Raw genomic sequence first — 13,145 nt, 5'->3', positions numbered from 1 at the left:
CTTTGCTCCGTCTTTCGTAACAAATCGAATGCCTGTATCTATACTTCTGACAGCAATGTCAAACCATCTACGTCAGTAATCTCGACTACACGACCTGCTACTGCACCTAGTCATAGCAAGGCTAGGTCCCACTGCAATTACTGTAAGCAGTACGGACATTTGAAGGAGGCGTGTCCGCGACTTGCCAAAGCGAAGTCGACTGCCAAGGAGGAGGTAGTCGAGTCTAAACAACCTACGATCACGTGCTTCGGGTGTGGTACTCCCGGAGTAATTCGCTCCAACTGTGCCACGTGTAAGGAAAAGAAGGCCGTAGTGTCTTCCGTTTCGTGTCAGTGCCAATCAGTGTCCGCGAGTGATGATAAAGTCGATTCGCGAGTGCGTCCAGTGATAAGTGTCGAAATCGAAGGTGCCGTAGTAAGGGTCATGTTTTTCATAATGTATTTACTGAATTAAAATATGCGGATGGACGCATTTGTAATCAAAATGTCCAAGTAACTGATGTTAATGTAACTGTACCATGCTACCAAATGCAACGGAAAGTCTGTTAGGCATTAATTTTATTCGCGACGTTGGCATGGTGTTTTATTCCTTTGTCTAATAAAGTCACATCATTAACCGTCTTAAATATAAATATCACTCCTGGTACTTTTGATAGTAAATTTTAGTTTGATCATAAGATTGTGGTACTCTGATTACTGAAACTTGCATGTCAAATCACACTACCTAAAGTAGTAAGCGATGCGCGCTTGGAAACGACCGCATTTACTACATAGCTCGAATATTTTAAAATTGTATTGAATATATTTAATGTCATGTAAAATGTATGAGTACTGAAAAATTTACTTTCTTCTTTCTTCTGTCGAAAAAGTGTGAAGATACTGCTTACATGCTATTTTTTTTGATAATTTGTTTGATTCTATCAATGGAAGTTATACTAATTATAGTAAAAGAAGAGGAAAGCCTCTACTTGGCCCTGTTGTTTGTAATTAGTTTAGATAATATATAGATTTTTGTTTAGTTCGAAGCGTGCGTGTTCTTTCCGTAGTGTGTGCTAACCAGTGCTAACAAAGTTTTTGTGTTTTGTAAATAAATATTTAAGTAAGTAGGTCTAGGTAAGTAGGTACTAATATTAATAGGTCTTTACCACAGAGCCACCTACTATAAAATTGCCGCTTTTTTGCTTTGTTTTAATTTGTTTCATAAATCTAAAACATTATAGGTATATCTCTATCGAAATTAATGTTTTATCTCAAAACTAGAGTAAGTACTTAAGTAGGTTTATAATGTTTCACGCTAGTAAAAGAAATAACATTGTAGCCAAATGCTTGAAAATAAAAAATAGGTATATAAATTTGTTTGTATGAAAATTTCTATACAAAACGGCAATTTCACCTAATATGATAAGGCAAACGTAAATTTGTTTATCACCTAATACTTTATTATTATTATTTACAAAATATAAAAACATAATAATATTTTTAAGTACTTAATGAAATTTTTGTAGAACTATTTCGTAAAAGAAAATAACTAATTAGGGGAGACTTTTGTGATTGTTTGTGACAAAAAAATGGCATCTAAGCGAAAATCTAGTCCACTGTGGAACCACTTTGAGCAAACGGAGCCAAAGAAAGCAAAGTGTCTGTATTGTTCAAAGGTTCTGGCTATGTCTTCTAGCTCCATTGGTAGCTTAAGCCGGCACATAAAACAAATACATTCCACTATAAATATATCTATGAACAGATTAGAACCTGTTCAAGAAGTGTCCTCAGCTGATGTAAGTGAAGTAGTAGTAGTACAAGCACCGCAAATTTGAACGTGCAAGCCACAATAGGTAGTACTTCAAGAACTACCCCTCCAGCAGTAAGTGCACTTGCTCGACGACGTGCGGAGGTGGCTCCGTCTATGAATCAATTCGTTGTGGTGAAAAAGCCCCTGCCACTAAATAGAATTCAGCAGATCGACGAACAATTAGTCAGAATGATTGCAAAAGGCTATCACGGTGTAGTGATCCACTACATATTTTATGTTTGTTATAGTTTACATTATTAAAGTTATTCGAAATTATATAAATTAGTAGAAGAAATAAAATGTAACTCAAATATAAACAATATGTACAAACAAAAATATTAACATTATATAAAATCAATATTATTATTATTATATAAAATCAAAACTATTTACAATAAAATTGTTAAATTAAATATTTACATACAAGCAGACACGGACAAACTTTTCTTAGTTAATAGTTATCGGCGAGCGCCACAGCGCCAGTGCACGCGCACCCCGCGTGCTGTGGTGCGAGCGAGACCGCGCGGTCGCACTGCGGCCCGCGTGGTGCGAACGAGACAGCACGGGTGCACAGGAGCACGCGCGGCCCGCGTGACGCGCACCGGAGCATGCGCAACCCGCGTGCCGCGTTGGACGGCGAGTCAGTCTGCTTGACGCCTCTGCTTAGACTACTAGCTAGCTTTGCCTTGTATAATCTCGCCGCGCTTTAATAATTATATGTAATTCTGTGCTTTCTGTAACTATCGCTTTTATCTATTTGTTCTCGCCGTTATAAATCTTTCACTCCTTCTAAGAACTATACTTGTGTTGTGTCGAACTCTTATGACTTCTGTGTAAGACAATAAACTATATATTAGTTCTACCGTGTGGGACTTTTACTGCTTACCCACTTCAATAACCTGCAAGTCATTCTCCACAACCTACAACGCTTTGAGGATCGTAGAGGAAAGAGAGTTTCGAAAATTAGTCGAAATGCTAAATTCTGGATACTCACTACCCACACGCAAAACAGTTTCGGAAACTCTGCTTCCTAAAGTTTACAATAAACTATTAGAAAATGTAAAAAGTAAAATCACAAAAGCTACGGCTATATGTATCACCACCGATGGTTGGAAATCTATTACTAATGATGACTATATTGCAATAACTGCACATTATATAGATGTAGACTCCCATCAATTAGTGTCAGACTGAAGGGTCCACTGCAATAATGATGAATGTCCAAAAAACATTTTTTCTTATTTAGTAATGCCATTTGGTCACTTGACTATGTAGTTATGAAATCGCGTTTACAAACTTAGCAATATCGCTGACAGTCCCGAGATAAAACGTTTTTAATATTTGGGCTACACGGCTAGAATGCTTAGCGTCACAGGTGTTCTCGACAATAACGATAAATGTCCAGTTGCAGGCGCCTCGCACTCGACCGCCATCTTGCTGTCAAATCAGCGGCGATCCCGCCAATTCTTTTGTCAGTCTTTGTGAATCTGGCGTTCTGTAAGGTTATGTTATACGGATTTTAGTGTTTTTTCTTAATATAATGACTGAAAACAACGACGTGATTAGAAATACGAAGAAAAGAAAACAGACAGGAAGAATGAGTGATGTTTTAAAGAAACTTCGACTCCAAGGACATGAAATTGGCGATGACTGCAAGTGTAATCGTTTTAAATGTTTTAAAATGATAAGTGTGCACGACAGCAATATTATAAGGTGGCGAGCCGCCCGCGACATGTACCAAACCTGATCGTTCCTGTTAAAAAGCATGTTTAAACACGAATATCAAAGGTGAGCGGCGGCAATCCTTTGTTCCGTGCCGCCGCTGTCTGGTTTAAACATGCTCCTGGGCTTGCACGAACTTGTCGGTAACGCGGCGACGCCCGCGACGTGCACCCAGGACAGGAACGATCTTGTTTGCGCGGCCCGCCTATATAAGGACGACTCCTTTCGAGACGTCCTCAGTGTGTCAATGAACGTCATTATGTAAGTGTCGTAATTATCCTTTTACGTAAAGTTAAATGTATCGTCAGAGTGTGTTAATGTCGATTTAGTAGTCGTGTAAAGTCAATCCACTACGGTGTTAACATCATTTATTTGTAACCTATGGAATAAAGTATTGAGTAAAATCAGTACTAGAGTTATTTCTCTCCACCATCATCATACAGTCCACTTGCTCTCTGGACCACATCACGGGTACGTTGAGGAAACGATCCACAGCCTGATCCCTCCGACCCGCACATTCTGGTCCTTCAGAGCCAAATCAAGTTCCAGCAACATGGTGCTAACACGTAGCCGTAGTGGAGAATCGAAAGGAGAACAGACCCAGCAAGAGCTTTCAGTGACCGCCGGACCGGGTGCCAGCACCCCGGCACCAGAATCGAGCTCGGTCCGAGTGACGGACACAGGAAGCGGGTCTACGGCGACTACCAACATTGACGCCACACTCAAGCCTAGCGATACGAGGTCACGCCGTTCTACGTGCTCGAAAAAGAAACGCCTCGCAGAGCTAGAGGCCATAGAACAGCTAGAGATGGCTGATATGGATGTCCAGCTCCAGCAAGCGCAGGCAAGGCGACGGCTGAAAGAACTAAAACTGCAGCGCCTTAGAGTCGAAGCTGAGTCGAGCGACGACGAAGAGCTGGTGGACGACCTCGCCTCCGTGAGGATTGGAACGTGGCTAGCGCGACCCGCGCCGCCACCCGGAGGTGAGACTCGACCGCCGCCACACGACGCCAACGGCGGGAGGATCAGCAGAGACGCAGCCCACGCAGCGACAGCGACGTACCCCGGCGCCCCGGCCGGCGCGCAGCCGCTACGAGATGACGACGGCTACGGCAAAGTGCGTGAAAGTGTGTGTGCGAATACAAAGGGCAATATCGCGAGTGAAGTGTCACACGGCAATATTAGTGATAAACTAATAGACGTAGGAACCCTCGCCGCGGCACTAGCGCAAGTCACGCGCAGTTCGAGAGAGCCACCGAAGTACATGCAGCGGCTACCAGTCTTCGATGGAAAACCCGGTGAGTGGATAGCGTATAAGGCCGCGTATTGTGACTCACACACGTATTTTTCTAGCGTAGAAAATATTGCTAGGATTAGGTTAAGCCTCAGAGGCGCCGCAAAGGAAGCTGTAGAGTGTTTACTGTTTAGTCAATCTGACCCTCAGGTCATTCTAGATGCACTAAAAAGACGTTTTGGTAGACCTGAGGCCTTGATAATGACCGAATTAGATAAAGTTAAATTATTACCTAGATTAAAGGATGACCCTAGGGATATTTGTATATTTGCTAGTCGTATTGCAAACACAGTAGGTACGATAGAAGCACTAAATAGAGTTCAGTATTTACACAGCCCCGAAATGTCGCGATCTATAATAGATAAGCTAACACCAATATTAAAACATAAATGGTACGATTACGCGGCTAATAGAAAGCTTGAAGATACTCCCGTATTGAAGCTCTTATCTATGTTCATGAATGAAGAGGCCGACAAGTGTAGCGCGTACGCACTGCCAGAGCGAGATAGGGATAACGCCATTGATGAACGACGACGGCGCAGAGTTGAGCGCACGTTTATGGTAAATACTCGTCAGAAGACATCAAGTGAGCGATGCCCGGCATGCAAGCAGCACGGCCACAAGTTACCAGACTGCAGTAAATACAAGCAGCTAGACATAGATAAGCGTTGGAATATAGCAAAATCGAATAACATGTGTTTTAGATGTTTAAAAAGTAAACACAGAAGATCAACGTGTAGAGCGCCTACTTGTGACGTAAAGGAATGCAACATGAAGCATCACAAACTGTTGCACAAAGAGCGTAATGTAAACACAGCGCCGCACGCGCCGCCAGCGATGACGACACACGAGTTCGTGACGTCAGCGCGGGAAACAACTTCGCCTCACAATCGCCGCGCGTATTTGAAGATAGTTCCTGTGACATTGAGCGGACCACATGCTAGTATACATACATACGCCTTGTTAGATGATGGGAGTACAGTCACCTTGATACCCGCGTCGGTAGCAGACATCCTAGGTGCAGATGGGCCAGAAAGTTCTATGTGCATACAAGGCTTAGGCACAGAGTTCAAGCACGAGCGAAGCCGTACCGTGAGCCTCCACATACAAGGCAAGTACCATAGCGCCCCACAGAAGATAGAGGCGGCGCGCACCGTAACTAGGCTGGAAGTCACGGCGCAGACTGTACATACCGAAGATATCAAGAATTGTAAGCATTTAGATGATATACGTAGCACTCTTGTTTATGATAGCGCACGACCAATGATTTTAATTGGCCAAGACAACTGGCATTTGTTACAAGCCACGAAGACACGTACAGGTCCGCGCGACCAACCGGTAGCATCATACACGAAACTCGGTTGGGTATTACATGGATGTAAATACACAGTAAATAAAGTTACAAGTACATTCTGCGGCCACATTACAATTAAAGAAAATCAGGAACCAACAGAAGAACCAGTATGTGTAGGACCTAGGATACCTATTGAAGACCTAGAACAGCGAACCTTAGGCATCCTAGCACAGAAGAATCGAAGATTACCCGATAGAAACTTCAACAAGAAGAAACAAGAAGCACCTACAATGCCGAAGTCTCATCTAGGCGCCCTAAAACGCCTAGATAGGAACGAACAACGCGCCGAAGTGCCAAAAGTGATCGCCGCCACACAGGATAACAGAGCGACGCCGTGCGACAGTTCCTTATCAGTGATAAGTACTCACAGCGCCGGCGCAGGTACTTCACGTTCGCGCGGGAAAATAAAAGCGATACAGGACGTGAATAAAGAAATAATAAACCCTGTTGTACCCAAACGTAATAATAAGCATAAGAAGTTATGTACGTATTTTCATAGAAGTTTTAATAGCGAGAATACTACGTACCCGTACCCCCGTTTGGTCAATCAATTACGGCCTCATGAATTAAATTATTATGGTCCTACAATGGTAGCTGTAGATAGGCACAAAGATAAAAGAAATAGAGCCTCATTTACTAGCTTAAAGTGTAAAGAGTATAAGAATAGCTAGCTCATTTATTGTAGTTTTAGCTAGCGCCGCTCCTAGGCAGTCTATAATTAGGTATAGGTTAATTTATAGATATAAGTCTAGGTCATAAGTATAGGTATAGGTACATGTTAGGGTAAAGATTAGCTAATAAGTATAGGTATAGATTAGCCTCAATTAGTATGTAGTGACAACGCTACCTAAGCGGCTGATAGGGACTTAGGTGAAAGCGCCTTAAGCACTTTAGGTTAAGTTAGGTTTAGGTAGTGAGTCACATGCGTGGTCTATAAGCTGGAAGCTCGTACCACCGGTGTCGCCGATTTGGCAAAGATGAGAAGATGAGTGCCTGCCGCGCCTATAAAACCGGCGGGAGCCCTCGGCAGCAGCACATCACCCAAGAATGGAGACGTCATCGTAACCTCCGACCCTGACCTTCCACGTAACACCTGGCCCAAAGGCAGAGTAACGCAGGTGCTACCAGACGCAGATGAAGAGGTACGAGTAGCATGACCACAGGACTCGTACTCCGAAGACCAGCGGAGCGCATAGTCGTGCCCACCAAGGAGTCGCCTGATGGCGACGGCGGGAGAAATGTGCACGACAGCAATATTATAAGGTGGCGAGCCGCCCGCGACATGTACCAAACCTGATCGTTCCTGTTAAAAAGCATGTTTAAACACGAATATCAAAGGTGAGCGGCGGCAATCCTTTGTTCCGTGCCGCCGCTGTCTGGTTTAAACATGCTCCTGGGCTTGCACGAACTTGTCGGTAACGCGGCGACGCCCGCGACGTGCACCCAGGACAGGAACGATCTTGTTTGCGCGGCCCGCCTATATAAGGACGACTCCTTTCGAGACGTCCTCAGTGTGTCAATGAACGTCATTATGTAAGTGTCGTAATTATCCTTTTACGTAATATCAATGTATCGTCAGAGTGTGTTTGTTGATTAAGTAGTCGCGTAAGTGAATCCACTACGGTGTTAGCATCATTAATGTAACCTATGGAATAAAGTATTGTTAATTCAGTACTAGAGTTATTTCTCTCCACCAACATCATACAGTCCACTGGCTCCCTGACCAAATCACGGGTACGTCGAGGAAACGATCCACAGCCTGATCCCTCCGACCCGCACAATAAGTGAAGAGCAGAGGACAAGAATAATAAGACAATTTAATAGTTTCGCGAACAGGTATGATCAGGATAATTATTTAAGTGGGCTTATAACCGTATCTAATGTACAACGTCGTCGTCCACGAGTAGGTGAAGAAAATGCGAAATTATACTTCGTATCTCTCCCGAAGATGATTACAGTTTACATGCAGCAGCACGCGAGATGATGCTGTCCCAATCACACTTTTTATAGCTATTATTTAGATATTTTTAAAGTCGACTACAAAAATAAGGCGTATTTTTATTACTAAATTTTCGCAACACTATGCACGCCGCCACTACACTACCAAACCTGGAATGTCATTACGTGATTTTGTGTTGTCAAAGTCACACTTGAAAAATCGTTTTCTCTTCATAAAAACGATAAAAACATTCTAAAATGGGAAAAAGGAAGCGATCCGACAAGGATGATAGTGAAATGGTCGAAAAGTTATACAAAAAGGTAAAGAAACTGGTGAAAAATAGAAGGAGAATTTCATCATCAACTTCCGATGATGAACCGATGCCGCCATTATCTCCCGCGCAGTCGTCACATGTTGATATAATTAGCGATCTAGAACCTCGAGGTGAGTACTCAAACGTTGTTTTCTCCTTTTATTTCAAACATTAAATTACACTAGTGCCGAGTGTTATAAAATTATTATAATCCGTGTGCTATCCCGACGTAGGTATATCGTGTGTGGATGCCAGATAACTAATACATAGTTATACAGTGCGTTTTACGCCAACATTGCTATCCCGACGTTTACCGTGTGTGGATATGTACTAGGTATGACAAATACCTACACGTAAAATATAAATTTACGTTGTTGCAGATGAAATCCCAACTATTGAGATGCAACCAGAAAGTGACGGATCAGTAGAGGAAAACCAAGATCTGGACCCAGATATTTTGCAATTGCTAGGCTCAGCTCCTACGCAAAATAAATCATTTGGAGATAATTTACATAAAGATTTAGTAACAAGGTGGAAACACATCCTAACTAATGGCCTATCCAAGGATGAAAAAACTGATATTTTGAAACAATACCTACCTGCTGAAAATTGCACAAATATGAAGGCACCCGCATTGAATCCTGAAATAAAATCAGCACTCTCTGATAAGAATATCAAAAGAGATGCATACAGCGAACAAAGACAAAATCAAATGTCTAGCTGTATTTCAGCAATTGGCAAAGCACTGAATTTAGTCTTGTCACAAAAAGAGAATGTCCCCCAAGATGTCATAAAAACATTAAGCGATGCTAGGCGCCTACTATGTGATACACATTACAGAGAATCTCTTTCTAGAAGGTTTGCTATTGTAAATTCTCTAAGCAAGCAAAAACGAGAAATAATTAAAAACACTAAAATAGATGATCATTTGTTCGGTTCCAACTTGTCGGAACATCTAAAATCATCCAAGGCTATATCAGCGTCTGCCTCAGAGCTAAGATTCAGTACAAACACGGCCAAGTTTAACCAGTCTCACCGTGGGCAACCCAACACATCTACATCTCGTTATCCTGCGGCTTTAAACACTCGGGGGGCGCCGCGGGCACCAGCCGCCGAACCGCGAGTGTACCCCAGCCAGAATCGGCGTCAGCTACCACCACCGTCGGCGCCACGGGACCATCGTCGTGTACCGACGACGACGACCACACGCCCGCGGATCAACTACCCACAACAATCTCGTCGACGTTAACAACCCCATCACAGGTAATTAATAATATACCTACTGCCGGCAGACTCCGATATTTCTATCATGAATGGCTTCATATAACAAGTGACAAAACTATTCTGTCTTGGATTAAGGGATATAAGATACCATTTCGTTGTGAACCATATCAGACAACAAATATTGCAAAATCCAAATCTTATTAATTTACAGAAACTAAGATAATTGATGAGTGTATCTCTGAAATGTTAGAAGCAGGCTTTATTTCCTGCTGCACCCCATGTGAAAAACAATTCATTTCACCTATTTTTACCATTCCCAAGCGCAACGGAAAACACCGGTTTATACTGAATTTAAAAGAACTGAATAAATTTATAATTCTCAACCATTTTAAAATGGAAGACTACCGTACAGCATTAAAATTAATTGATAAAAACTATTTCATGGCCACAATCGATTTAAAAGATGCATATTTCCTGGTACCAGTAGCAGAAAGTGATAGAGTTTATCTCCGTTTTTATTGGAATTCAGAATTATTTAGAGATAAATTATTCGAATTTAATGTACTACCATTTGGCCTATGTACTGCTCCTTATATGTTTACAAAATTACTCAAACCAACATTAGAGTACTTACGCTCATTAGGCTATTTGTCAGTTAATTATATTGATGATTTTCTGTGCATTGGTGACTCATTCAGTAATTGTCTCAATAATGTGGAAACAACAAAGACGTTATTAGAAAAGTTAGGATTCATAATAAATAATACAAAGAGTAATAGTGAACCTAAAAAAGTCTGCACATTCTTAGGTTTTGTATTTGATTCTTCAAATATGTGTCTAACATTACCTGCCGAAAAGAGAAACCGTATAAAACAACTGTCAAATAATTTTTTAAATAAAAAGAAGTGCACAATCAGAGAATTTGCTAGTTATACAGGATTACTAACATCTGCATGCCCAGCTGTGAAATATGGCTGGGTATACACAAAGTTACTTGAAAGGGAAAAGTTCTTGGCACTTAATTATTCTAATAATTATAATAAACATATGATTCTACCAAATAATATTAAATCTGACCTAATTTGGTGGAGAGATAACATTGACCACTCACTTTGTTCGTTCCAGACTGATAACTATTGTCTAGAGATATTTAGTGATGCCTCAACCACGGGTTGGGGTGTAGCATGCAATAACAGAACTGCTAATGGACATTGGAATTATTCTCAATTATTACTACATATAAATACTCTTGAGTTGTTAGCAGCTTTCTATGGCCTAAAAATATTCGCTTCGAATCTTAAAAACTCTAATATTTTGCTGAGGATTGCTTATATCAACAAGATGGGTGGTATACAATTTCCCCACCTAAATAACATTGCAAGGGATATATGGCAATGGTGCGAAAAACGTAATTTACACTTGTTTGCATCCTATATTCAATCCAGTAAAAATGTTATTGCAGATTCCGAGTCGCGTCAAGCACATAACATTGATACAGAATGGGAATTAGCTCCATATGCCTTTCAACAAATAATTTTCTCATTTGGTATGCCAGCATTTGATTTATTTGCAAGTAACCAAAATAATAAATGTCCAAGATATGCATCATGGAAATTAGATCCAAATTCTGAGAAAGTAGATGCCTTTACCTTCAGCTGGGAAAACATAAACTTTTATGCTTTTCCACCCTTTAGTATTATTTCTAAAGTTCTTCATAAAATTAAAAGTGACAAGGCAGAGGGGGTGGTGGTGGTGCCATACTGGCCCACTCAACCCTGGTACCCAGTATGGACAAATCTACTGAAATCAAAAGCACTTTACTTCAAACCTAACAAAGATCTGTTAATTTCCCCTTTCAGAGAGGCGCATCCCCTCCACAAGGACCTAACATTGATGGCCGGGAAATTATCAAGCAAGCATTGCTAAGTCATGAAGTCCCGGAGGAGTCTCTTGATATTATGATATGCCTCTTTCTCTAAAAATATCTTAACTCAATATAATCATATTTTGAAGTCCTGGTGGCAATATTGCAATAATAAGGGTACTGATTACCTGCATTCAAATACTAAACTGTTTATAACTTTCTTAACTGAAAAATTTAACTCAGGTGCTTCTTATAGCACACTAAATAGCTATCGTTCAGCACTATCTATAATCCTAGGTCAAGAAGTAACCTGTAATGACGCAACTAAACGATTTTTTAAAGGTGTATACCGCATAAAACCACCCGCACCCAAATATAATACTACTTGGAATCCTATCTTAGTACTTAATTATGTAGCTGATTACTTACCTAATGAGTCAATATCATTGAAAGATTTATCCCATAAAACTGTAACCCTTTTAGCAATAGCATCCGCGCAAAGAATGCAAACTTTAACCCTTATTAAGATAAGAAATATTTTATTTGAACATGATAAAATTCTCATAAAAATTGATGACTTAATAAAAACTTCAAGGCCAGGATCTGTTCAACCCTTAATTGCATTGCCATATATCAAAGAAAATCCAAAAATTTGCCCAGCCTTAACTCTAAAATGTTATTTAGATAAAACATCCCATCTCCGAAATCAGGAACAGTCACTGTTTATTAGTTACCAAAAACCCCACAAAAAAGTAGGTTCTCAAACTTTATCTCACTGGGTAAAATACACTTTGGAAAAAAGTGGCATAGATATAAAACTGTACGGCGCGCACAGTACGCGACACGCGTCAACGTCTGCTGCCCGTAGAGCAGGCATAAATCTGGAGGTTATTCGGAAAGCCGCCGGCTGGTCGGAATCCTCACATGTTTTCTTGAAGTACTATAATAGGGATATTACTTCTGCGGAGGTTATTTGCGGAGTCACTGCTCAAATAATATTGATTTGTATGACTGATTATGTTACCTTGTTTAATAATTATGATACCTAGGTCTACCTCTATTATAATTTATCATTGTAGTGATTATCGATGTGATACTTGATTGTAAGTTGATTGCCCTAGTTGCGGAATCATTGCTCAAATAATATTGATTTGTATGACTGATTATGTTACCTTGTTTAATAATTATGATACCTAGGTCTACCTCTATTATAATTTATCATTGTAGTGATTATCGCTGTGATACTTGATTGTAAGTTGATTGTAATTATTACTATAAGAGAAGATGACTACTTAAGTTAATTTCAATAAATGTCGTTATTGTGATTATTCTAAAGTTTAATTTTTTCGATACTCTAAACATCTGCATGTAAACTGTAATCATCTTCGGGAGAGATACGAAGTATAATTAAGAATCAAACGAACTTACCTTGTGAAGTTTGATATCTAATTATACGAGTATCTTGACCGTACATCTTGATACATTTTGTGAATCTCTAAGATTCTTATAATGAAAAGAATCCAATGAAAAGAATCCTAATAATAAAGTATCATACGAAACATATCGCAACTTTTTTAACAAAAATTTCAATATATCATTCGGTTATCCCAGGATGGATACATGTTCGACTTGCGATGAATTTCAAGC

The 13,145-nt window shown here is 40.4% G+C and overlaps 1 protein-coding gene across 1 annotated transcript; it reads left to right on the top strand.

Moving 5' to 3' along the window:
• The first annotated feature begins 7,944 nt into the window (after window positions 1–7,944).
• Window positions 7,945–11,598, top strand: LOC118264259 (uncharacterized). The gene is made up of 3 exons (XM_035576712.2): window positions 7,945–8,541; window positions 8,791–9,673; window positions 11,494–11,598. The coding sequence occupies exons 1-2, from the start codon at window positions 8,355–8,357 to the stop codon at window positions 9,657–9,659; spliced, it is 1,056 nt and encodes a 351-aa protein (XP_035432605.2). The 5' UTR covers window positions 7,945–8,354; the 3' UTR covers window positions 9,660–9,673; window positions 11,494–11,598.
• Window positions 11,599–13,145: the final 1,547 nt, after the last annotated feature.

Source organism: Spodoptera frugiperda, chromosome 26 (genome assembly GCF_023101765.2).
Source record: "Spodoptera frugiperda isolate SF20-4 chromosome 26, AGI-APGP_CSIRO_Sfru_2.0, whole genome shotgun sequence".
Classification (NCBI taxonomy): domain Eukaryota; kingdom Metazoa; phylum Arthropoda; class Insecta; order Lepidoptera; family Noctuidae; genus Spodoptera; species Spodoptera frugiperda.
This window is presented reverse-complemented; position numbering and strand designations above follow the sequence as displayed.

Excerpts from the sequence above, each read along its gene's own strand:
- LOC118264259 (XM_035576712.2), top strand. The coding sequence starts at position 8,355 with ATGGGAAAAAGGAAGCGATCCGACAAGGATGATAGTGAAATGGTCGAA. Across the intron at positions 8,542-8,790 it reads TAGCGATCTAGAACCTCGAG|ATGAAATCCCAACTATTGAG; the intron begins GTGAGTACTCAA and ends ACGTTGTTGCAG.